Consider the following 24,317-nt stretch of genomic DNA (forward strand, 5'->3'; position numbering starts at 1 on the left):
GGCACACTTGCCTCCCTCCTTCACAAGTTCTCTCTAGTTGAAGAGCAACATATAAGGAATGATTCATCCAATTCTTCCTGTAGTTGCTTAAGAGTTACGGTTTTATGAATACTGTATCAAAAGAACATGGTCAAGTTATCCTGACCTTCACAGAAAGTTTTAATGACACTCGATACTTCTAGAATAAGGGATCCTCTTCCTCAGGAAGATGTGTCTTTTGCCCTTGTCTGAGCAAAGCCCTTTCATAGGTGTGCTTCAATATTTATTTCTACTATGAATGTGAATGCTACTAATTGGATTAGTAAAGAGTTTGAAACTGCCGATTTTTAGAACGTGGACAAAGGTTGTGCTCGCACAGGAGACATTAAGCTATACCTGCAAGCCAGTACCTTCTTCCAAAGCCTGCTGTTGCCTTCCAGGCTGCTCCTTGTGCTGTACATCGCATCGAGCTGTCACTTGAAGCCCAGTCTAGATCAGTTCTGTGCTCAGGAAGTACAGATATCCTGTTTTCCCATTGAAACGACATGACTGCCACAGCAGGGTACTTATCTATAACCCGAAGACATGCAAAGTGTGTAATTTGCTGCTCCTGCTTCAATACCGCTTCAAAAATAACAGTGTGACGTGCTCCCTCTCGCTCCAAGCCATCACATGTCTCAGGGCACGGGATGCCTAAAGACTTCTCAAGGGACTTTTGTTCCGTGCTGTTTCAATACCCCAGCCATGGACCAGCTGACAAGATGTGAAATAAGGGTGTGTGGATACTCTCAAGTATTTCGGTACCTTCATCAGGAAAAAGGCCAGGAGCTAATCCCTAGAATACACTGGATGAGACACTCATTAGAGAAAACACAATTCACATGTACATAGAAGGGTTTCAAAATTTAATAAGTTGACACAGTGAACAACTCTAGAACCTTTAAAACATGAGAGTTAAGAAACAAAGTTTAGGTCACATATTTAGAAAAAGTAATTTCTTGTATCACAAAGAGATAAAACTAAACCCATTTGTTCTGGTAAAAAAACAACCAGCAATGCTGGTCCCCACTTGAAGTGAGAATGCTGTAACAGAACTTTTAAAAAAGAAGCACCTGGAATTACATGACCAGTTTTGGAACTGCTCCCACTGTAATTACTTCTCATAGCAGCCTGCCAAGTTGCTCTACAGTAAACAGGTCGGGAAGAGCCCAGTCCAGTGATAAAAGCCAATGCAGCCATCTTCTGTAGGCAGCGTTCAGAGCCTCAAGCGTAAGTAAGCAAAGCAGTTCAATATAAGCTCACCTTCCTTCCCCTAGTGAGAAGAAACGACTTACTCCACAAAACAAAGAAAACTGTCGTGATACTCCAAACAGAATCACAGTAATAGGGGAAAGCAAAATACATTCTAAGGAAGGTTCATTCAAGCCAAGCATTGATCTTTATTCAAACCAAAGGGAGATGCTAGCGGTGGAGGAAGAGTCAGGCAACCGGATCAGGCTGACAGAGCCCCCTCACTGCAAGACTGACGTTTGCTATCTGCAGCAAATGCTCTGTTGCAGCACGTGTGGGTAACACGCAGAAAACAATTTCAGGCTCCTCCGTCACTGGACAGAACTTCAGGCAGAGCTTTTGCACCTGGTAATGGTCACCCGTTACTCTGCAGGCACCTATCCAGAAACTGGGAATAGCAGTCTAGAGAACAGAAGTAGCAGATGATGGGTGCTTCTGTACCTCCCATATTATCCACAAGGACCACGGTGTGAGCTACGTGGTGGAGATTCATGGTCACCGTGATCTGAATGAAGCTGCTCAGACAGGCACTTCCGCACTGGCACGTTTTAGCCACTTCCAGATCTTTGCAGAGGTGAGAAGGAAGAAGATGACAACCATAAGGGATTCTGTTGAACAAGAGGAGTAAGTGTGAATTCACGTCAAAATTAACCAGTGTCACTCAAACGCAGCGACATGCCATATGCACCAGCTGGAAGAAACACCATTCTGAAATCACAGACAAGGCAAATCTGAAATTTTGCCACCTGCAATATTGAACCAGTTAGTAATTAAACACCACCTTCCAAGACAGTCGCTAAACACATGCAACCATGTTACTGACCCCTAAGTACAAAGGGCCTGAACTCCAGAAGACACTGCAGCAAGAACCAGGGAGTTCACAGAAATCATAACAGCCTGTATCACAGTGACAGATAATTAAAAAGAAGATTATGAATAATGAAACAACTGGGCACGTATCTGCTCTTCCCTCACGTTAGCCAGGAAGATCACTGTATTTCATCCTGGCCTGAGAAAGCACCCACCATCTACTTCTCACTCTCTAATATGAAGAAGTGGTAGTAGCATAAAAACACCGTATCTAGAGGAAAGAGAGGACAAAAAGAGCCTTTTTACAGTAGTACTACATTGCAGGCCATAAATTAAGGTTCTTTTGATATACCACTCTGTTCATCCATCATGGCAATAATGACATCCAGAGACAGGAACAAGAATTGCTTCTTTTTAAATTCGCAGCAGAGTGGCCTTGTGTTTGGGGTACAAAATAAGTATTTTCCCCGAAGTACTTTGTTGAGTTAACTTCAAAGTGTGGGTATCACCAGTGCCCAGCTGTCATTTGAGACTCACAGAATAGGTCTCACTGACTCACATCCTGACTACACCTACACATTCCCAATTCTTTCTACATACCATCATTCACATAGCTAAGACTCCTGTGGTTGGTTTGTTTTTTTTTTTTTTTACCACTTCAATTTCAGGACATCCTTTTTTCCGGTCAGGAAAAGCATAATCACAGCTTTGGTACTTGCCCAGACTGCTACTACGAAGATTGATTTTCCAAACATTTGCTTTCACATCTTCCCTCCTCCTGTTTTCTTCCATTCTCAAGGTTTTTACAGCCCATCATCACTCCTGTTTCTCATTCTTTGTTAATTCTCACATCTGGTGAATGTCAGACAATGTCTGTTGCCCACTTCTTAGACTTGACTATTTTTTCTTTTACACTTAAGATAATCAGGACCACTCTGACCAAAGTTGTCTCCTAATAACCACAGATCTGTGGGCAAGGGGACTGTTTTCATTGCCTCTCGTCTCACCAGACTCCTGGAGCAGAAAGTTTTTTTTGTTTTGTGTGGTGCCATTTTCTTAAAGCCTGCTGCATGGGGCCTGGGTTAATGACTAGGTATCCTTAGGTACTCCGGTAATGTAACTGAGCACCAAAATCTGACCAGTGATGAGGGATTATATTCTCCAGGAAAGTAAGACCCCAGCCTTAATAATACTTATAACAAAACCACTGCAATCTATATAAAGTTGGGAAAGGAGACATGTGGAGTTTAATTACTCTAATAAAATCAGGGTAAGATTTGAACCAGAACATTTGGTTGCTCGGCTCATTTCCAGGGTGTGCCCTGCATGCCTGTGGACACCTTTAGCAGAGACTTCTGAGCAATTAACCCAGGTTTATGGGGCGCTGCCCACCCCTAAGGCAGGAATGGACACAGAACGTAGATTTGGAACATTTCAAGTCTGTCTCTCACCCCCTTTCTGTACTGGTGACTCTTTTTCCATCTTCCTGCTCCCTTTGCACCCAGAACAGGGAGGGAGTAGCAGCAGCTGGTGCCAAAGGATCAGAGGCAGCGGCACGCAGGCAGAGCTATGCAAGCCGTGTTGGAGAAGGAGAGAGAACTGACAACAAACAGCAGCCTGGCAAGGGTGATGTTCACTTGGTGAAATAGTATTTTTTAAAATTACCTCAGAACTGGGCTTCTCCACATAAGACAGAGTAACCTTACTCCAACACCAAAGGAAATAAACATCAGGGAAAACCTAAGGTAGGGAGAAGCCTGCAGTAGGTCATATCAACTCCAGTGTGACACTTGCCCTCTGAGAAGCCACCTTGCAGTACCCTTCCAACACTACTCAGCTTGTGTGAGGTCCCATCTCAAGCAGAGGCAGACCGGTCCATGTCTGTAACTAGGAGCTGCACGGCAGAAGTTAACCGTTTGCCAACACACTGCTCTCACACAGGCTAATGGGCATTACACACAGTTTTAGTGTACTTTAATGTGAGCACAAGATGAAGGGGAACCATTTTTGAAAGCAATGTCCAAGAGCCCAACACAAAATATGATCAGTGCCACAAACTCTACTGTAGCGGAAACCCCTCAATACAAAATGTCAGAAGTTGTTCTGGGTTGTAGAACCGATTCTCTTTGGGCAAGAATCTTCTGTTACGGTGCCCCCATTTTGTGGACAAAAGCATTTAAACCTATAGCTTGCTCTAAACGCTTCCACGTCACCAATTTACTGCGTTATCCTGCATAATGAAGGGATGATTTTACAAGCGGAATTCAAAGCAACTTTAACCTTACAGTTTTTAACAGGTGAAGAGCAATAGCTGCTGACAGGAAAAAAGAAGTCAGTAAAGTTTAAACTCGACAGGTTTGAAACTGAATAGGTGCAATGCGTACCCAGCATGCTACTCTTACCTGTAATTTATGGTTGCTCTTGCAGCACACTCTAACAAAGTCAATGGTATTTTCAGTTGTATATTGGGAACAAGTGGATTAGGCTGTTCAAAAGGATTTCCAAAGAGATCCAAGTTCTCAAGACAGAGTTTCCTAAAATCATTGGGCAAGAAAGGAAGTTTGTTTCGAGCTGCTGACAGAAAGCGCAGATGATATAACTGGCCAATCTTGAAGGGCAACCTAATCAACTCATTGTCATCCAGCTTTAAATTAACGAGTTCTTGCAGCTGGCAAAACTGAATTGGAAGGGCTTTGATTTTGTTTTGGCTCAGGTCCAAGAACTGAAGAGACTTCTGAAGGGTGGAGCTGCATAGAGCCCCACTGAAGGACTCCAGGTGATTGTCATGCAAAATAAGCTCCTGAAGACAGATCAGGTCACCAATAGTAGCTGGCAGCTGCTTAATATGATTATGACTTAGGTCTAGTTTTCGGAGTTTCTTCAAACAAAGTACACGCGTGTCAATCCGAGCAAGTTTGCAGTACGAGGCTTGGAGATGTTCGAGGGAGTAAGGAAAGTTTTTGGTGAGAGGATAGTCCCTTCTTGAGGTTATGATCATTTTTGTCTTCGGTTTTTCCACCTCCGAGTTCTTTGCTGGTACCAAAGTTGAGAGAGGGAGAGCTCCTATGTCGGTCCCTTGGTGAGCCAGCCTCACAGCTGAAAGGAAATTCTTTAAATTGCTGGCATTTGCCTACAGGAAAACACAAAGGTGGAATTAAAAGTTAATTATTCTTGTGCTCATTTGTACTAACACTTTCTGAACTATTTTGTACCCCTATCTGGAGCTACTAACTCAGCAGGGCAATGAAATGAGAAAGGGAAACAACTCGGGCTTATTAGGTTGATGTGCTGTTTACAGCATTTAAGAACAAATGGCATGCAATTTGAATGCGACATAACGACCTCTCTGAATAATCTAGATCAAACAAACCAGGCTGCATTACTCAGAAAAGGAACAAAGCACTGAATTCACAGCTGAAACTGAAGCACAGAAAAAAAGCCTGATGCACTGTGATCTTCCTAACCTGCAACAGGATAAAGGGACAGTTTATAAAAACACACAGGGGGAAAATCAGAGATCCAAAGCTGGAGGTGATAATTTCTGAAAGTTGCTAGGAAGGAAGAGGATGAAATCAGAGGCTAAATTCAACGTAAAGGTAGGTAGAAAGCTTCAAGGCAGGTTAAGTCAGTGCTTCTGGTTGCACACACAGAGCTGTGTTTGGTTGTGCCAGCATCAAACGAGGATAATTATTTGCAGTCCTTCTGTAAACAACTGAGCAATTTTGCTTTAAGTGGGATACAATATAATGGCAGTAAGGACAGAGAGTCAAATCAATGGAGTATCAGATGACCTGTATTTTAAATAAAGGTCGAGAAAGCCGTGATCCACTTGTACTGATATAATTAACTTTTATGAACAGGGGGGTGCCCAAACATTTATCTTCTAAATTTTCTAGCAAGTCCCTAGTCAAGCTGACGTGCGGCTGACAGACGCTAAGCTATAAAGTGAATTCTAAAATAACAAGCACAATGCATCCCTACAAGTAAAAGTCATCTCTCATTGCAGGAAAGAACAAGCTTGGCATTTTGGCATGGCTCAGGGTCAAGAGGTTTGCACTTTGTTCCCAGCTGTAACTTGCCCAGGCCTAGTGATGCCCATTTCCGCACCTGAAAGACTTTTTTTTCCTAAATGTATTTGTTTATACCAAATTCTAGAGGGTCCAGAACTAGCTAACATAATATAAGCACCTACCACACCAAAGCAATCACCCTGGAGACTTCTGGATGCTAAGGTGACATAAATAAAGACCATAAAGGTCAAACATATTTCACTGCATCAGCAATCTAAAATGATTGCCTTCCTTAAGCATTTAATGCACATCTATTCTCTTAACTCCCGATGTGATATCCTCCAGAGGTGGGGAAGGTGCACATAAAAAGTCCTTGTATCCAAGACCAGCATTCGTTATCTCAGCCAATCCAACAAAAGCATTCAGCTATAGAACTCCCCCTAACTACAGGCAGGTTTGTCATGCTCCTGAGGGTAATAAGTAGCTAACTAAAGTTGGAAGTGAAGAGAAAAAGTCCTCCAGATCTGTAAAGACCAAGTGAAAGAAATGACTGTATGTTATAATGAAGTTACAGGCAACATTTCTTTGCACTCAAAGCATGAAGCACAACAGATATCTCTGCATCAAATTTCCTCCGCGATACCTTCATAAAGGCAACGTAGTATCTGTAAACCCATTGTTGAGGAACCTTGAATACCTTGAGAAAAATACTAAGAAAAAACCCAAAGAATTAGATGGAAGCACTCAGGATGCAATTTTCTGCCACAAGCCTGAACTCTCAACCACAGAATAGATGTCAGGAGAAGAGGTTAATCTGCGCTGATGCCTTAACAAGTCTCTTGTTTCAGAGCTAAATGAATGATGACAAGGCAATTGGAGATTACATGGATTTCAGACCTTGTGTGCAATGCAGCAGGCACAGGCTTGCTGAAGGAAAAAACCCAAACCCAACAACCCAACACAGTGACTTTTATTATTTTTGTTCCAGGGTTGAATGCTCCAGACCGATGTTTCTCAACTTAAATTTCTGATGTGGCTGAATGCAGCAAATTGCACTGCCTGGCAGAACTCAAAGATGGATTTTGCACAGTAGTTGCATACAACTGCTATAGTCATACCTGGAAATCTCTTTTCTACAAAGCTTTTGTCCACCTTTGAGAGTCAAGAAGCCTTTCTGTAAAGAAATCATGGAAGACTAGCAGAAACACTACAGAAGAGTTACCAAGCATCTTAAATTTGGTTTCTGGATTTGGAGCTTTTAAAAGAAATATATAATATCACTGATTTTGGAAGAATTCAGTGGATTAGTTTCTGGAGCTTGACAGTATAAGGGTGAGCCTTATGTTAAAATGGGGAGTGAGGATCTAGCCTCCTTGGAGAAACTCTGGTCATTATTCTAAGCCCTGTTTCATTAGATTCAGTTGAGACTTAGTCTAACAACGTTTTGGGCTATCTTATCATACAGAAAACAATGGATGTAAGTGTTAATTAAATTACTACCCACACTGAAAGAGTATCTGTCAAACTGTTTTCCTACAGGCCCTACGAACAGTCGAAGTTAGATCTTGTAGCACTAAGCCACAGACCTTTCTTCCCCAATTTTACACTACTAGTAGATCCCCTTACAACAAGCCTGCTTTTGTACCTTTGCTTTGAGATAAACTTTTTGACTTCTCAGGCTTCAGCTGAATTGTTCAGAGTAAAGGATGCAGAACAAGAAGATACTCTGAATCTAGTGCATGAGTTTTCTGTTTTGCAAGATACAGAGCGCATTTGCTTCTGACAAGAGAAAAATTAATTGGATCAGGACATACAGAGCTTCTTTTCTGTTCAACCCTGTACAGGTGAACTGCTTTCTTCATCATATTAAGGCTACTTCCCTTACCTACAGCTTTCACTCTTGCACGGATAAGGTATTTCCAGACCACCACAGCACTGTGCCACATTCTGCAAAATCTTGACCTATCACAGTTATATTCAGGCTTATGTTTAGTTACTAGTCTTATTCCCAATAAAGTGTTTGGTGTTTTTTTTTCCCTTGCTGGGTCACATTTGTTTTCTTTTCAGCAAATCACCCTCCCAAATACAGATTCATTCACCTTGTTTCTCAAGCAGACCTTGCAGCCTGCCCTGAGCTCCACTCTGCTTTGGCAAAGATTCTCGTCAGTGCCTGTTGCAGCTGCAGTTTAAACACACCCTGTGCATTTCTCCTTAGACAGACCCTTTGAGAAAGCATTCTGCTTGTGAAGGAATAAGCTTCACCACTCACAGTTACAGCTGCTCAGTCCGACATCACTGAAATTACTGAAGGATCTCCTTCTTCAGGCCAAATAATCAGTTGCAACAGAAAGTAAAAATTATTTTCCCAATAAAAAATCAATATTATTGGCTTTTATTTACACATCCTAACTCTAAGGTTTTAGAAAAGCTGTCCTGCTTTCCTCCTCTGAAAGGCTACATAAGATTACTGGAACAGGCGCAAGAAAAAACCCAACCCTTAACCAGCATAAAAACTGAATGTTAACGTGATCTTTTTGGTGTGTTTATCATTATTAAAAACACTTTACAGCTTTCAAATACCTTATGAACTGGAAATAAATACATTGGTGAGTCCCACTATCAGCTAAGCATTAAGGCAAGACAGTGCCTGTAGCGCTGATCCTTACTATGTGTCTCCAGCTTTGAAAACCAGTGGGGACACTGCTTGGCCACTAAGACAAGAGTGTTCTCCTTTTTTTTCCTTTTTTTTTTCTCTTCATTAGAAAGAGAGTAAGCACTAACCGTTTCATGGAATTTAGGACAAAAGAGCAAGATGACGTATCAGAGAGATGAAGAGTTGTTTCTCTCTACACAAGCGATGAACAGCAACATGAAAAATGGACTTTCTGCTCCCGCTGTTTCCCCAGAGGAAGCAGAAGGTGGGAGAATCAGAACACAGCCCAGCAAAGAAGCTGGGCTCAGCCTTCCTGGCACAAAGTGAGCAAGGCACCTCCTATTCTCCTTTTTGCCGTAGCCTGCTGAGGACACACAAAGCCAAGCTCCGTGCCGCCGCACGCCTCCGGTGCCGAAGCTGCGCTGTCAGTCGCCGTGCGGCGTCCGCGGGCCGGACCTCGAGCCGGCAGCCTGGGCACCCACCGGGCTCCCCCCAGCACGGTGGCGGGGCGCACCCCGGCCCCTCCACACCCGCTCGGTTCCGAGCTCGGGACGGCACCGATCCCTCGTCGGTGTCCCGAGCCGCCAGCCGCGGCCGCCCCCCCCCCCCCCACCTTGCTGAGGCAGACGTCCACGGCGGGCTCCCGCAGGCGCACGGTGGCCTTGCCTTCCTCCACGAACCGGGTGAAGAACCGCTCGATGTTCTCCTGCACCTACGAGGCAAGGCGGGCGCTCAGCAGCCGCGGCGGGGCGAGGGGACCCGCCCCGGCCCGGTCTCCCCCCTCCCCGCCGCCGTCCCCACCTTGTAGCGAGCACCGACCCGGTCCCGCGCCGTGCACACCATGAGGTAAACGCCGCCGCCCCGCGCCCGTCCGGGCGGGCGGCCGAGCGAGAGGAGAGCCCTGGTGGCGCGGCCGCGGCCCCGCAGCCCGCAGGTGGGCAGGAGCCGGCTGACCACCTCCACCTCGCACTGCAGCCGCATCTCCGCCCGCCCCGCCACCGACCAACGGCCCGCTCACTGGCGGCACCGCCCGGGGGCCTCCCGCGCTCTCCGCGCACAGCTGCCCGCCGCCATGCCTGTCTCCCCGATATCCCGCTTGCCGCCGCCAGCCCGGCTGGGGGCCGCCCGCCCGGCGTCAGGGCTCGCCCGGCGGGAAGGGAGAGCGGCGGCACCGGCGGCGGCACCGGCAGCAGCGGCCAGCCCCGGCCAGGGGCCCTCAGCGCGGGCTCTGCGCCGGCGCCCCCTGGAGGGGGCTCGGCTCTGCTCGGCGCTGCTCGCTCGGCTCCCATCGGCTCCCATCGGCTCCCATCGGCTCCCATCGGCTCCCATCGGCTCCCATCGGCTTCCATCGGCTCGGCTCGGCTCGGCTCGGCACCCATCGGCTCGGCCCTCATCGGCTCCGCTCGGCCCGGCTCGGCTCGTTCGGCGGAAAGAGTCGAGGGAGGTGGCGGGGGTGAGCAGACACAGGGGAGCTGAAGGGGCACGGGAGCGCAGCCCTGTGGGCACGCCGGTCCCCGGTGCCCCCTGGGCTCGGTGACCTGGGGCTGGCAGCGGGAGTGGCACACCGCCCGTGCTGGCCACAGCGGGGAGCCCAGGCCAGGGTGTGAGGCACAGGGAACGGGCGGAAGGGTTGACTGGCCTCACCGCAGGGAGCGGCTCAGTGCCCTGGGTCCACACTGCAGGCAAATCTTTTGGGCGATTTCTACAATTGTATGTAACAGAGGAATAGAGTGAGCCTGGAGAGGACTGAGAGGGGATCGTACTGCTTCATACAAATATCTTTTTTATACATATATATGTATTTATATATAAGGGCGGGTGCCAAGAGGACGGGGCCAGGCTCTTTTCAGCGGTGCCCAGCGACAGGACAAGGGGCAACGGGCACACGCTGCAACACGGGTAGTTCCACCTGAACCTGAGGAGAAACGTCTTTACCGTGAGGGTCTCCCAGAGTGGGCTGCACAGAGCCACGTCCAGGTGGGTTTGGATGTCTCCAGAGCAGGAGACCCCACCACCTCTCCGGGCAGCCTGGCCAGTGCCCAGGGATGGACAATCAGTTCCTAAGAAGTGGAGTCTTTCTTGTGAAGCAATTTCAAAAAAGGTTCACTGTAGTTTAGATCTGGGGAGGTTTTGCTCCCCTTCCACCCCTCACCAGTCCGGGATCCTGTGAATTAATTGTAAAAAAATAGATATAAATTTACAATAAATCCTTCTGTGTGTTCATTTGCAAAGGTACCAGTGCTCCCAGCGCTGCCCCAAGTCTTGCCCAGCGTGGTGACAGCAGGAATGACTGCCAGTGACTGCCATCACCCTGTGGTGGCTTCTGGCCCCGGCATGGCCAGCTGGGCTGAGGCTGGGTTTGCTGCTAAAAGAGGTTCAGGAAATGTCACCAGGAATGAGAGTTGTGGGTGTTTGGAAACCAAGCCCGGGTAAAAAGATACATTCATCTGCTATGGCGTACAGTTGCTGTTTGGTTGATTTAGATGCCTGTGCCAGCCCTTATCATCTGCCTACTCTTCATGGCAGCTCAGGCTGTCTAAGCCATAGGAGAATGCGGGGCCTTACGGAAGAAGTGCTACCAAAATAACAGGGAGAAATTCAGTAAAGTGAAAAATTAGAAAAACTGAGGAATTTGCAACATTAAAGCATATTGGTGAAGAGAGCGCGGGTTGGGAACCTCCAACAGTGAAATTTCAGCACCTGGAAAGAGTTGCTATCAGCTTGGCTGCAGTAGAAATTGGGATAAAACTGCTGAACTTAACAGAACTCTTGGGTCCGTGGTGCAGGCTGGGTGGGGGCTGTGTGCCAAGGGGATGCAGAGGGTGAAGGCATAGCCAGCCTCGCTGCTGCCTGCCAAAAGTCAGCTTTCACTGCACTAACCAAAGTCCCCAAACCTCAAAAAAAAAATTTTAAGAAAAAGCCCCACAACCTAAAAAAATCCAAAACCTAAAAAAATTCCAAAAAGTGTGATGTCATGGCTCAGGGGAGTGGCTGCCGGAGGGGAGCCCTGGCCAGGGGGTCCAGCACAAATGTGACAGGGCTGGGGGTGTTCAGCCTCTGCTCCCCGGTAACAAGTGACAGGACGAGAGGCAACGGCCTCAAGTTGTGCTGGGGCAGGTTTATGGACATGAGAAAAAATTTCTTTGCCAAAGGGGTTGTCAAGCACCGGCACAAGCTGCCAAAAATAATAATAATAAAAAAAATCCCGAAAAAGGACAAAGTTTAAAACAATGAAAAAATGCCAAAAAAATTCCCCAAATTGGACAAAATAAAAAAAAAATCCCAAAAAAGGACAAAAAAAAATTCTAAAAGATAAAAAATTCCCTCAAAAAAGACAGAATAAAAAAAAGTGAATCTTTTCCATATTTGCTTTCAACGTGAACTTTTTAAGGTTTAGGCTTAAACTGTAATTATTATTTTTTTTTAATCTCTTAATTCTTGCAAAGCAATTTCTTTTTCTGGAGTCAGCGCATGCGCAGATGGCAGATGTGCTGCAGCCGGCCGGCAGGGGGCGGTGTGCGCGGTGGGTGGGCGGCAGGGGTCATGCACGGTGCTGCGAGCGGCAGGGGCCGGTGTGCGCGTAGGGCAAAAGCGTTGTTGCGGGGGGTCGGAAAAGGAGCCCGCGTCTCTCTGTGTTGCCCAGGCTACGCGGCAGTGGCTATTCACAGGCGCGATCCCGCTACTGACCGGCACGGGAGCTTTGACCTGCTCCGTCTCCGACCTGGGCCGGTTCACCCCTCCTTAGTCAACCTGGTGTGCCTCGGCTCCCCGGGGCTCACCATATTGATGCCGGCCTTAGCGCGGACGCCCGCTCGGCATAGCGCACTGCAGCCCAGAACTCCTGGGCTCAAGCGATCCGGCGGGCTCGGCCTCCCGAGTAGCTGGGACTACAGGCACGCGCCACCGCGCCCGGCGCTGCGAGCTCCGCGCCGCCGCCCCTAGTGCTGCCGCGCCGTGACGTCACGCCGCGGGGGCGGGGCGGGGGCGGGGCCTGGGCCGCGCAGACAACGCCCCCCCCGCCCCTCTCCCTCCGCGCGCCTGCGCACTGCCGGGCAGGCGCGCCGCGGTGCAGGCCGGGAGGCGGGGTAGGGTTGATTAGCGCGTGCGCGGCCCGCCATCTTTCTCTAGCCGCCAGGCGCGCAGCGGGCAGTATGGGCCACCAGCAGCTCTACTGGAGCCACCCCAGGAAGTTCGGCCAGGGCTCCCGCTCCTGGTCAGTGCGCGGCCGTGTGGCTCCTGGGTTCCCCCTGGCCCGCGGCAGCTGCCTTTTTCCTCACCCTTCTTCCCCCCCCCCCTTCCTTTCCCCCGCCCTGCGCCGCCATTACCCGTCCTGACCGGCCTTGCTCTTTTCTTCCCCTACAGCCGCGTGTGCTCCAACCGCCACGGCCTCATTCGCAAGTACGGCCTGAACATGTGCCGGCAGTGCTTTCGGCAGTACGCCAAGGACATCGGCTTCATCAAGGTAAAGGCCGGTACCCGAGCCGTGCGGGGCGGGACGGGTGGATCGCCTTACGCTGACTCCTCTCCTTTCTCGCTCTCTTGCAGCTGGACTGAGCGCCGGGAGGATGAGGCTGTCGCCAGAACTCCCTGGGCCTCCTTGACACATCTGTAGCATCGCGGCGCAGCCCTACTCAATAAATAGTCTCCCTTCCCGACTGATAATGTGTGTGTTTGCCTTTTGTAAAGGTCCTAATGGCAATAGGGCTTTCACTTCCTCAGAGTGGACCTGCCAGAGGGGTGCTGCCCTGGGGACAGGCCTAAGCAAGCCTGCCCTGCTGTCTTCAGTCTTCCCGTACAAAATGAGGTGGTCTCAGGAGTGTTGATGCTTTTATGATGCCCTTAGCCTTCAGGGTTGCAAGCAGAGTGGTAGAATGGTCTGCTTCAAATGACTGCTAGGTGAATGGCCAGGCAGTCTGCTGGAGTGTAGCTGCTGGTAATGGTTGTGCTTGCATTAGATGGTGGCAAACTGTGCTCTTGCTAATGCAGAAAACGGTGATGTTGCAGTGTGTGTGGGGTACAGAGCTCTACCTGAAATGTGTCCAAGCTTTCTTCACTTGTTAGGATGCCTAGTGCTTCTTGGTATGGGAAGCTGTGGGGAAGGTTACAACTGATAGCAAAATAAGTTAAGGTAACAGCATCCAGAGCCCGTGGCAGCCTTCGGACAGGGCAGATGTTTGCTGGAGCCTGTGTGTGATGGGCTGTACTGCCTGCACTTCCTCACTTCCTCTGAAGGAAGTGAATTAATATGGCTGGAGCTACACACCGCTTCCACTTAATCTGCCACTTTCTGAGGTCTCCAGCCACATAAAGGTTGTGGTATGATAAGACTGAAGTTACTTGGGCAAACACTTCTCAGTTGTGCCAAAGACCTGGGGTGAGGCTTTTGAATTCCCTGTAAGGGGATTAAAAGCATACAGTGCTGTCCTGCTGCTTAGGCTGTTTTTTGGAGTGTCTCTGCTGCTGTATGTGAGATTACTGATGAGATGAATGTCTTGATGATGCCTGAAATGGCAAATGGGCTGATCCCTTCCGGCTAAGTGCTCTGCATCTAGTTTGGAAATCCCTAATAGCCTTTTGTGGGTTTTTTTTGTCCCACTGGTTATTAAACTGAAAAAGATGGGAAGTCAAAGAGGGAATGGAAATAAACCCAGGTGCTGACCTAGTTGGCTGGAGGATTTATTCTGTGTGGTAAAGGCTCCCTCCTGAACTGAAGCATGGCTGTACCTTCCTGTTGCCAAGCCTGTTCTGGTTACTGCAGTGATGGAAGCAGAGATGTGGTGGATCCCATGGCATAAGGTCAGCACTGAGCTGCCAGAGGTAGGTAGGCAGGCAAGCCTCCTGTCACAGCTTTTGGCCTTCAAATGTTAAACTCCCTGTGAGGAACCTCTGGGGATGTGCAGCTGCTGGGCAGGGGTTGCAGGTGTGTTCACAGCAAAAGCTGAAAGGCTGGGGAGGTAATGCTGTGGGCTGGTAGTGATGGTACGGGCTCAGTGTGCTGCGTTTTTCCTCAGCTGGCTGGTTAAATCTGCTGTGGTCAGTTGGTGACTGGTTTAGGAATTACTTGAAACTAATGAGAACTAGAAAAATACTTGGTAAGTAACACAAGAAATGCAAGTTGAAGCAGCTGGCTGGGTTAACTCCTGCATCTGCTGCGCAGGCAGTGGAAGCAGGGACAGGTATCCTGGGAAGGTCCTGCAAGATCCAGGGATGCTACCTGGTTGAGTACAGATGGGGTCAGGAAGGCCAAGGCATGGATGGAGCTGAACTTGACAGGAGGTGCAGAGAATAATAGTAAGGGCCTCTACAGGGATGTCAGCCAGAAAAGGGAAGTTTTCTAAAGCTAGAAGAGTAGATTCAAACTGGATATAAGGGGGGAATTTTACGCTGAGGGTGATGAGACACTGGCACAGGTTGCCCAGAGAGGTGGTGGATGCCCCATCCCTGGTAACATTCAAGGCCAGGTTGGATGGGGCTCTGAGCCACCTGATGGAGTTGAAGATGTCCCTGCTTGCTGCAGGGGATTGGACTAGGTGCCCTGTGAAGCTCCTTTCCCACCCATTCTATGAGCTGGGGGAAAGTGTGTTGTTACCATCCTAAGAGCAGCTACCATGGCTTCATTGCAAGGAGACTAACCACACAGCTAACTACAAATCCTGGGGTGCTAAATAAGATCAATTTGTAGTTAAAGCCTGGTATAAAAATTAAAATGACTGTATGGGGCTGTCTTGCTCAGATGATTCCCATCAGCCCTTTGCTGTGGGGTGATGACATCAGACTGAACAGATTTCTGGCAAGGGTTTACTGCATTCTAACAATGCACCAGTTCTCAAAATGCTGTGCTGACCAGCGTGGCGTGGCATGCCTGCTGCAGCCTGCGAAGGTGGCGGGGAGCAAGTGGTTCCTTTCGGCAGCTCCTGTTACCAAAGGCAGCCCTGTGTGGCACGCAGGGATGCGTATTTGGGGTCACTTGGGGAGCTATGGCTGGTGCTGGTCCAGTTTGGTGCTGGAGTGGGGAAGGGCCAGCTTTGCCAGAGGATGTTGTTGGGCCGCTTCCTCTTTGAGGAATGGTTAAATCCCTGGTTCTTATCTGGAAACTCCTCAGTGTAAAGGTGAGCTTCTATACTAAATAAAAATAAAAAGATTTAGTTCCTCTGGTGATTTTTTGCTTCCCCCCCTCCCCCCCCAGTCATTATGAACAGTCATTAAAGATCACACACACGCCCCGCCCCCAGTGTCTGTTGGTGTCTGCAGGGAGGTGAAACCTACGGGGTGTGTTTGGCTTCAGCGTGATTCTGAAAGAAAGCACTGACTGCCTCTCTAACAGGTTACTGGGTTTCTTATGTCGGGGGTACTCTCACTGGGGAAGAGCAAGTCTTGTTCTAAAGCATTATTTTAACCCATGCCACAATCAGAAAGATGTGTTCTTTTTTCGAGGAAGCGAGTAAACCGGAGAGCTTTGTCTGCTGCTGGCTGCTCCGGATGCCCTGAATGGGGAGCTGCAGTGCAAAAGCTGGTCTCAGCAACTGGTGTGAATCACCGCGCCTGCTGCGGGGGAGCTGGTAGCACTGGGTGAAGCTGTTGCTTGGGCTCTGTGGATGTGGATAACTGGTCAGAAGCATGAAATGCGAGGAGTGGTTGTGATGACAGCTTTGTACGTGAGAGCTTTGAGCTGCTTCTCCTGCCCCGCGCTGTGTTTGTGCAGTGCCTCTTCCTGCACGGGCAGCAGTCGTGTGCGTGTGTGTTATAACCTGGCTGTCTCTGGAGAAGGAAATTCCTGCTGTGTGCAGAGCAGTGCTGTCTGGGGCAGCAACCTGACACCAGGGAGAGGCCTGATGTCTTGCACCAAGGGTTTGTGTTAGCAATAGTAGGTCACTGTGATTCCCACCGTGTGAACCTGATAACGAGCCGTGCCTCTGCTCACCGTGCAAGGTGCTTTGCGGTTTTGCTCCACGCTGTTTTCATGTACCTCCTCATAACTGACCTTAGTGTAAAATTTCAGTGAAACACAAGGTCAGTAAAGATGCAAAACGGGAGGGGAGAGTCTTTGCAGTTCCCACAGCTGGTTTTTACACAGAACTAGGTCCAGTTTGCCTCCTGCTACCTATTCGAGGTGCACAGCTGTGCTTGTGGCACTTCCCAGTGGGAAGCGTGTTCCTGCCCACAGCCCCCCCCCCCCCGTGTTGGTCACAGGAGGATGCCCCCTTGCTGGGTACCAGCCTGAAAGCTTTGAGAATGGCAGCGGTATCAGAATTATTTGGATGCTCAGAGCTGCGAGGGACATTCAAATCTGGTCGGGAGCAGTGGATATCTGTCCCTCTTTCCTGAGCAAAGCTCCTTTCTGGTGGTGAAAAGGCTCTGGGGGCTGCTGCTCCCTTTGCCCTCTGTGGGTGCTGTTGCAGGGCAGTGAACTGCGCTGCTCGAAAGCGGCTGAGGATCTGGTCCCCAGAGTTAAGCACCACAGCATCTGTGTTACCTATGTGATGGAAAACAATAACAATAAAAAACCTCTCTGTACCAGATAGCTAGGGATGGCAATTGAAAAGCAGCTTCCTATTTGAAAACAAAGCTAAAATATGTTTTTAAATTACTTTGTACACATTAAAATACCTGAATTGTCACCTTGTAATTTTGTAAATGCTTTAGGTGTTCTTTGCCTTTTTCCTATTCTACTGCTCCCATCTTTTAAGTCTAGAGGGAAGGCCATGTAGTACACACTGCGATGCCTTTTTACCTTACTGCTGCCTTAACTAGGTATTTATTGCCCAATATGCAATGAAGACTAGGTGCCAAAACCTTGAATTTCCCGTTATAGTGAAAATTGCATTTAGTTTCTTCCTAAAGCTGATGGTTACAGACTCTGAAGGTGCACAGATGTGAAGCTCAAACTTATTTGGAAGCAAAATGATTTATAAAGAGCTGCTGATTCCCCTAAAGAAAAGGTAAAATCAAAATACTCTTCAAGGACTTTGCATTAATAGCAAACAACTAATACATGTTTTCCTGTAGGGAAATAACATTGCCTGTTTGGAGCCAAGTAAAAGATAGTGATGCCTTAGCTTTCAAAGAGATGAACCTCTAATTGCTGAAATAGAGTTTACAGGGGATTTGAATTGTTGAAAAAACACTAAATTGCATTGGATTATGCGCCAGATAAAATCTACGGTTGTCAGAGGCTCCAGGAGGAATTTGCAAGGCTTTGGGTAAAACACTGGCTTTTACTCTCATCTTTAGGCTATAAAAATAAAGCTGTCTGACATGCTTAGATAAGGAAAAAAGTGTGATTCCTTCAGGTAAGCTGTGGCAGCAGGGTGCTGTGGAAGCCCATGCCTTGCGATGACCCTCCTGCATGCAGAGGTGCGCCTTGATCTGGTTTATCGCAGCAGGGGGCTCGTGGGACCAGGATGGGGGATGATCTTCAGGCTGTTTTCCTACTTACAGCACCTTGAGGTGAGTGCCAGGCCCCTAGCGGATCCCCATCACTGTGGTCAGGACCTGGCTCCTTGCCCTTCTGCAACCTGCTCCGCTGCCGTGGCGTTCAGCTCCCCAGCTGTCAAACTGGGATAACGCTTTCTGCACAGTGAGAGGTGTTGAAGCAGGGAGAGCAGCTTGTCCAGGGATGTGGATATTCCCAACACTCACTGACGATACTGAATTCCTGCAAGGAGCAGGTTCTACCTGGGGCAGCTTGGAGGCTGCTCCAATGGGTCAGCTGCAGGCGATGCTCGGAGTGGAGCATGCTGAACTTAAAGCTGTTCCTCATTGCACCCCCAAGCTGAGGGAAAGGGACCTGGGAATTTTGGGAAGAAACAGGGTGTTTGGTGGTGGTGGCTTTGAGCTGCTGCTCCAAATGCAGCTTTCTGAGTGCCCTGGGCTCTGTGGCATGAGGGTCAGCCGGGAAAGGTGGAAGGGGTGCCTGGTCCTAGGATGAGGTTCAGTGCCCGTGTGAAGGTGCAGTGGACGTGTTCCCGTGTGCATCACCCCACGCCGGCTGTGTGTATCAGCAGTGATGGCACTCGGTGATGCTCAGCTGGAATGCCAGGCAGAATTTCTCCGAGAGGGACTCTGGGCAGGGTCTTACCTGCCACCCACCCCGGGTCAGTGCCGGGGGCAGGCTTGCGGCACAGTGCAGAACCTCTCCCCCCACAGGCAGGGGGGTTTCTGCCATCCCTGGACACGTGTGGTTTCGGTGTGTAGGGCTGAGCGGTGTGTGCAGGAACCCCAGCGCAGCAGTCCATGTCTGAGTGTAGAAGCTAGGTGGCACAGTCCGCCCGCAGTTTCAGCATCGCTGGGCGGCTGGGACCAGCCCCAGCCCGGCAGCGCGGGGTGCCCGAGCGCTGCGCCCAGAGACGCGGGGCTGCTCTCCGCGAGCCGCAGCACGCAGCGGGGCTGGCCCGCGGGTGCCCTGTGCTTCCTTGCTTTGGAGAAATCCCTGTGTGTTTCGATCCTTGCTGCTGCACCAGCCCTGGACGGCAGGGCCGAGGCACAGCCCGTGGGTCTGTCCCTCTCCTCGCTTTTGCTCGGGTCCTGTGTGACCCTGGTGGTCACACAGGTGTGACACCAGAACCGAAATTCCAGTTCTTTGGTTTCCTTCTGTTCCCCCCACCCCTCGGTTTTTTTTATTTCTTTGTTTGTTTGTTTTTTTGTTTTTTCACCTTTGGGCTCAGCTTCACTGCAAACTTTGTGTTTTGGTCCTGCACGTGCTGTTGCTTTGGAGAGGAAGCTTAAAAACATACCCAAACCAGGTGCTGCCTATCCCTGGTCAGGTCATCCCTGGCTTTCTTCTACCTTTGTGCTGAGTTCACCTGCTTCTTTACAAGATTGTGCAGAGCTATCCCCACCTGGGCTGACACTACAAATAGTCCCAAACTTAAGTGCATTTATTAATAAATATAATTTAGAAAAGTCTAACGGGCATCTACGTGTTACTTCATGTGGCTAAAAGCTATGCTGAGTGCTGGGCTGATGCTCTCTGCTTGGGGGAGAGCATCGCTCCTGTGCCCGCATCCTGCTGCTAGCACCGAAGCTGCAGCTGATTTTGGCAAAACACAGATTTATCCCTGATTTCTGCAGGTGGCCAACACCAAAAGGCTGGCTCCACAGCGATGCTCGCGTGTGGCAGGCTCCTGGTTTACAGTTTTGTTTGCTCCTTTGGCACAATCCTCTGCTAAACCTGCTGCGTCCCAGCGCCTGGACATGCCCCCCCCGGCACAGGGGTGCAGCACCTGCTGTGCAGCTGTGCTTCTGCTCCGAGTGTTTAATAACGTGGTGGGATGAACGTCTAGGAAAGCCCAGGCAGATGGGGTTTGGCTGGCTGTGTGGTGAGCAGAAGTGCTTCTAAATAAAACATTTTCAAAGACTGGCATTAGGCATCAGTGGCTCTCTAATTCGTGCCGCTTGTTGGGAGTGTGTGTTCATCGCAGACAATGTTTATTTATGGCGTGTAAAATCTATTTCAATCAAATAATTTCCATAACTGAATATTTATGCCAACATCCACTGAATGCTCCTTGACTAAACTGAAAACTATTTATTCAGTTATAAATGTTTACTTGTTTAGTGTTAAAACTGCTTTAAACAAACTTAAAAATCAAATTGACGTCTTCCCCGTTAGTAGGATTGCCACTGTATTCTAGACATCAGCTTGCTGAGCAACGTGTAATATTTTATTATAGTTTCAGCTCAAACAGCCTTTGTATATTTAGATCCTCTAATGGCCCAGGCTGCCCAGAGCAGCTGTGGGTGCCCCATCCCTGGCAGTGCCCAAGGCCAGGCTGGATGGGACTGGGAGCAGCCTGGGCTGGGGGGGGGGGTGTCCCTGCCCAGGGCAGGGGGTTGGGGACTGGGTGGTCTTCAAGGTCCCTTCCTACCCAAACCATTCCGTGATGATTGTATGCTCTGAGTGCTGACCGTGCTTGCAGCAGAGCTGCTGCCCTTCTCAAACAGCTTGGTCTTACGAGGACAGATGAGTTACGATGGCACTTCAGTGTAGCAAATGCTCAGTGTTAAGTCTTAAATAATACTGTGCTGAGTAAACTCCAGGTCGCTGCCTCGCTGCTGAGGTGAGGGTCTCCCGGACTCTACAAATTAGGATGAGCCTGGAAGCGTGAGAGTTTGGGAGATGTATTTACGCCCTGAGGGAGCATGTTGTATTTGCAGCTTGTGAGGCAGACAATTTTATATGCCTTGAAGGGAAACCTGCATGTTTTCCCTGCGTGTGTCCAGTGGGACAAGGGGCCCTGGGGTGGGTGGGTGGGTAGGCTGCAGCCACTGTGGCACGTGCCATTAATCACACGGTGGCTGAAAGTTGCCCGGAGGCAGAGTATCGCCCTGCGCTCCTGTGTGTGTCTGCGTGCCCCCACCTGTCCTTTTCCAGGTGAGCTCTTGTCAGGCTATGAAGCCCTTGCTGGGACCTCCTGGGGCTGTTTTGGGAAATGCACTGTGTTTCTCCTTGCTTTCTTGAGCAGCAGGGGAGGTAGGTGGCAGCAGGGATAGAAATCAGGTCTGCTGCATTTGCAGAGGAGTTGTATATAGTTCAGGTCTGTGATTTTTATTTTAAATTTTTTTTAAATTAAAAGGGAAAAAAAAAAGGCTTTGAGCGGGGCAGAAATGGGAGCTGAAATACTGAGGGGTGCAGGAGTTACTACCTGGGCTCTGTCATGGGTAAAAATAACTTAAGCCAATTCCCTGCCATGATGAGGCACCTTTGCAGGGGCAGGGGACAGGACAGTGTGGCTCAGCCCAGCGTGCAGCCAGAGCTCCGTCCCCCCGGGGTGGAGGCAGCAGCCACGTGTGGCCACCAGCCACTGCTGCTTGACCGGGCAGTCCTGCCTGTCCCCTCCTGACCAGGGGTCCCCAGGACATGGCCACCGCAGGGTGGTGACAGGCTCTGCACAGAGAGGGGCTGAAAGCCAAACGCTGATACCCATGTTGCTGAGCAGGACTGAGTGATTTAATTACCTGTAGGATAGAAAGTGAGTTATTCTGTATCTTGCATCGAGAGGATGAAGCTGCCCCTCCTGTCCCTCTCTGCAGCTTCAGCCGATCAGCTTTACCCCACAGCTGTGTCGAGTCGCTGCCTTCACAGCCTGTGGATTTTTATCATCTTCTTCTGGCACCGGATCGAAAGAGGCTTGTCGGGCAGTGACGGTGGCTTAAAGTGAATATTTCATCAGAGTAAAGGCACGTGGGAGCCAGGGGCCCTTTTTGCTGTGCTGACAGCTCGTGCTTGTGTTGGTGAATAAAAACAACTCCAAAGCCACTGCTGTGATGCTTCCCACAGCCCTCTGCCAGGAGGGGCTCGTAGGTGAGCTCTGCAAGGGGAAATTGGTGCCAAAGCCGGGGATTTCTTGGATGCGATCCAACAGAGTGTAGCCGAAGTCCTGCCTCCGGTTAAAGCTTTACACTTCGCAGTGGGGGCTTTGCTTATTCAGCACACTCTCCTTGCTGTGCTCTGTCTTGCTCTTCTCCATCCTCCTCCTCCTGTGCCTGCAGTAAGTCTGCAGAACCAGGATTTCATACAGAAAACGTGAGAATTTTAATGAGGATTTCACATATGCTGTAGAAATCCCCTCCTAACCAAACACCTGGGATCATTACATGTCTGCAGTGTCTTCTGATGGCTTAATTACTTTTTGCTTCTCTGTTAACTCCCCTGCATTGATGGGAAAAACATTGCCTTGGTCAGAACAGCAGGTGGAAACCAGCAGCCAGCCCCTGCCTGGGGGTTTAGCTTTGCTCAGGACCACTTTTTGTTTAGCTGATTTTCTTGAAGATCTAGGAACACAGATATATACTTTTTGTGTGTGCGTGCAGGCATTGTTTATCACCACTTTGATTGCGTATACCCTGGGTAAGCACTAAACAAACCCTGGGAAATAAATGGTCTGTGGCTTAGAAGAGCAGAAAATCCTCCGGAGTTATGCCCCGAGTTTATGGCATCTTGTCTGCAACACCGGTGCGCTCACATGAGCCGTAAAACTTGGTTATGTTTCCCCTGCTCTTTCCCCATGTTTGATGTAAGGTGTCACAGCAGTAGGCAGCACAAAATCGATGCCCAGCTCGTTTCTCCCAGGCGTTCATCCCAGCGTACGGTGGGGCTGCGGCCGGGGGCTCGGGGCTGAGCTGGGCTCACGGGGTTGGGGCTCCAATGGCTCACCCTTCTAAAGACTTTGTGGGATAAAGCAGGTCTCACAAGTCTGGATATTCTCAGGCAAATATTTTCAGGTCCAACTGTACATCACTCCTAGACCTCATGATGAATTACAGGTGTTAGCTGGGGAATGAAAAACCCATCTACACGAAGTAGGTAAGCAGGCGCTTTTTTATTGCAGCGCTGGGTTCTCGGTGGGATCTCCACAAATGAAGCACACCTATGCAGATTTCACTGTTATGTTTATACACGAAAATTACAAGGTCGTACACTCCCAGTTACAATGATTGGTTAGTACTTTACATATATCTGCTGTGTCATCCTCTTCTGTTCCTACACTTGCGCAGAGGAAGGGTCTTCACCTGGGCAAAGGTCTTCTTGACCTGTGGGTGTGTTCTTTAGTATTATAATGAAGGTAGTTGACTTTGGGATGCCTTAAAAGTAGGTTTTGTTGCCAAGTTGGACGGCTAGATGTGCCTTGCCAAGTGGTCCAATCACTTATCCTGTACACAATAGAACCCAGATGCTCTGGTTATGGTCTAGAGAATAAGGACTTCAAGTAACACAGCCTCAAAAGACAAGTAGCACAGCACCCCATACATCACTGGTTAATAAGTGTTAACACAGTGCTAACGTGGAGGCTGGCTTCTTGAAATCAAGATGTTCCTATAGTTAACTGTTTCACAAATAAACACCAAATATAGAAAGATTCAGTAAAACTTTAAGACAATCTGCAACATAGGGATATGGGACATTTCCACGTTTTTGGGGAATGTTTGGGTTGAACCTGAATGATCATGAGCAGATGCTGACGTTCCCTCTGCGCAAGGGGATTCATGAAGTTACGGCCAATCAATGTTTCCTGTGATACAAGCAGGTTCAGCAGCAGGAAGGAAGATGGTATTTTAGGATCACACACATCCAGAAATGTGTCCCTCCCCTTTCAGCTGGTGGTCGGGTCTGAAGTCCACCTTAGACCATTAGTGCAAACGTGTGGTTGAAGATATGGATTCCACTTGCACTGACCGGTTACCCCTCCATAGTGAGGTGGTGCCTGCTGAGACACCAGCCAAACCGGAGCGGTGGGGGGTTCTCTTTGCACAAGTTACTGGGTGTAAAGCCATATTCAAAAGCAGTGATGAATGCAGTAAAGCACATCCGTGTCTTATTAACAGAGAGCTGAACTGGGAGTTTTGTAATATATATGTTAGCACGCTGCTGGCAGCACTTCCCAGGGAAGTGAGGGGTTGCTGGAAGGGATGGAGCATGGGGTGAGGTGCTGCACCCGTGGGTGGCCAAACCGCTCCCTGGTGGACCTTGTCTCACCCAGGGCTTGCAGGGTCTGGTCGCTGCACAATGGCTGAGCTTCCTTCTGCCAGTAATGCCAATTACAGGAGCTAATGAAGAGAGGGGAGTTGGTCACCGC

The 24,317-nt window shown here is 49.2% G+C and overlaps 2 protein-coding genes across 3 annotated transcripts; one reads left to right on the forward strand and one right to left on the reverse strand.

The window, feature by feature from the left end:
- Window positions 1-867: 867 nt before the first annotated feature.
- LRR1 (leucine rich repeat protein 1) lies at window positions 868-9,965 on the reverse strand. Of its 2 annotated transcripts, XM_056347117.1 has the most exons (4): window positions 9,544-9,963; window positions 9,356-9,454; window positions 4,482-5,209; window positions 868-1,877 (listed from the first exon to the last, which is right to left on the reverse strand). In XM_056347117.1, the coding sequence occupies exons 1-4, from the start codon at window positions 9,721-9,723 to the stop codon at window positions 1,625-1,627; spliced, it is 1,260 nt and encodes a 419-aa protein (XP_056203092.1). In that variant the 5' UTR covers window positions 9,724-9,963; the 3' UTR covers window positions 868-1,624. The 2 variants fall into 2 exon arrangements, with proteins under 2 accessions (XP_056203092.1, XP_056203093.1); XM_056347118.1 differs by lacking the exon at window positions 9,356-9,454 and having other exon boundaries at window positions 9,544-9,965.
- A 2,829-nt stretch (window positions 9,966-12,794) lies between these two features.
- RPS29 (ribosomal protein S29) lies at window positions 12,795-13,404 on the forward strand. Its single transcript, XM_056347766.1, has 3 exons — window positions 12,795-12,955; window positions 13,105-13,204; window positions 13,288-13,404. Exons 1-3 carry the CDS (start codon window positions 12,894-12,896, stop codon window positions 13,294-13,296), a joined length of 171 nt encoding a protein of 56 aa, XP_056203741.1. The 5' UTR covers window positions 12,795-12,893; the 3' UTR covers window positions 13,297-13,404.
- Window positions 13,405-24,317: the final 10,913 nt, after the last annotated feature.

The sequence above is a fragment of the Falco biarmicus genome, chromosome 7, assembly GCF_023638135.1.
Source record: "Falco biarmicus isolate bFalBia1 chromosome 7, bFalBia1.pri, whole genome shotgun sequence".
Lineage (NCBI taxonomy): Eukaryota > Metazoa > Chordata > Aves > Falconiformes > Falconidae > Falco > Falco biarmicus.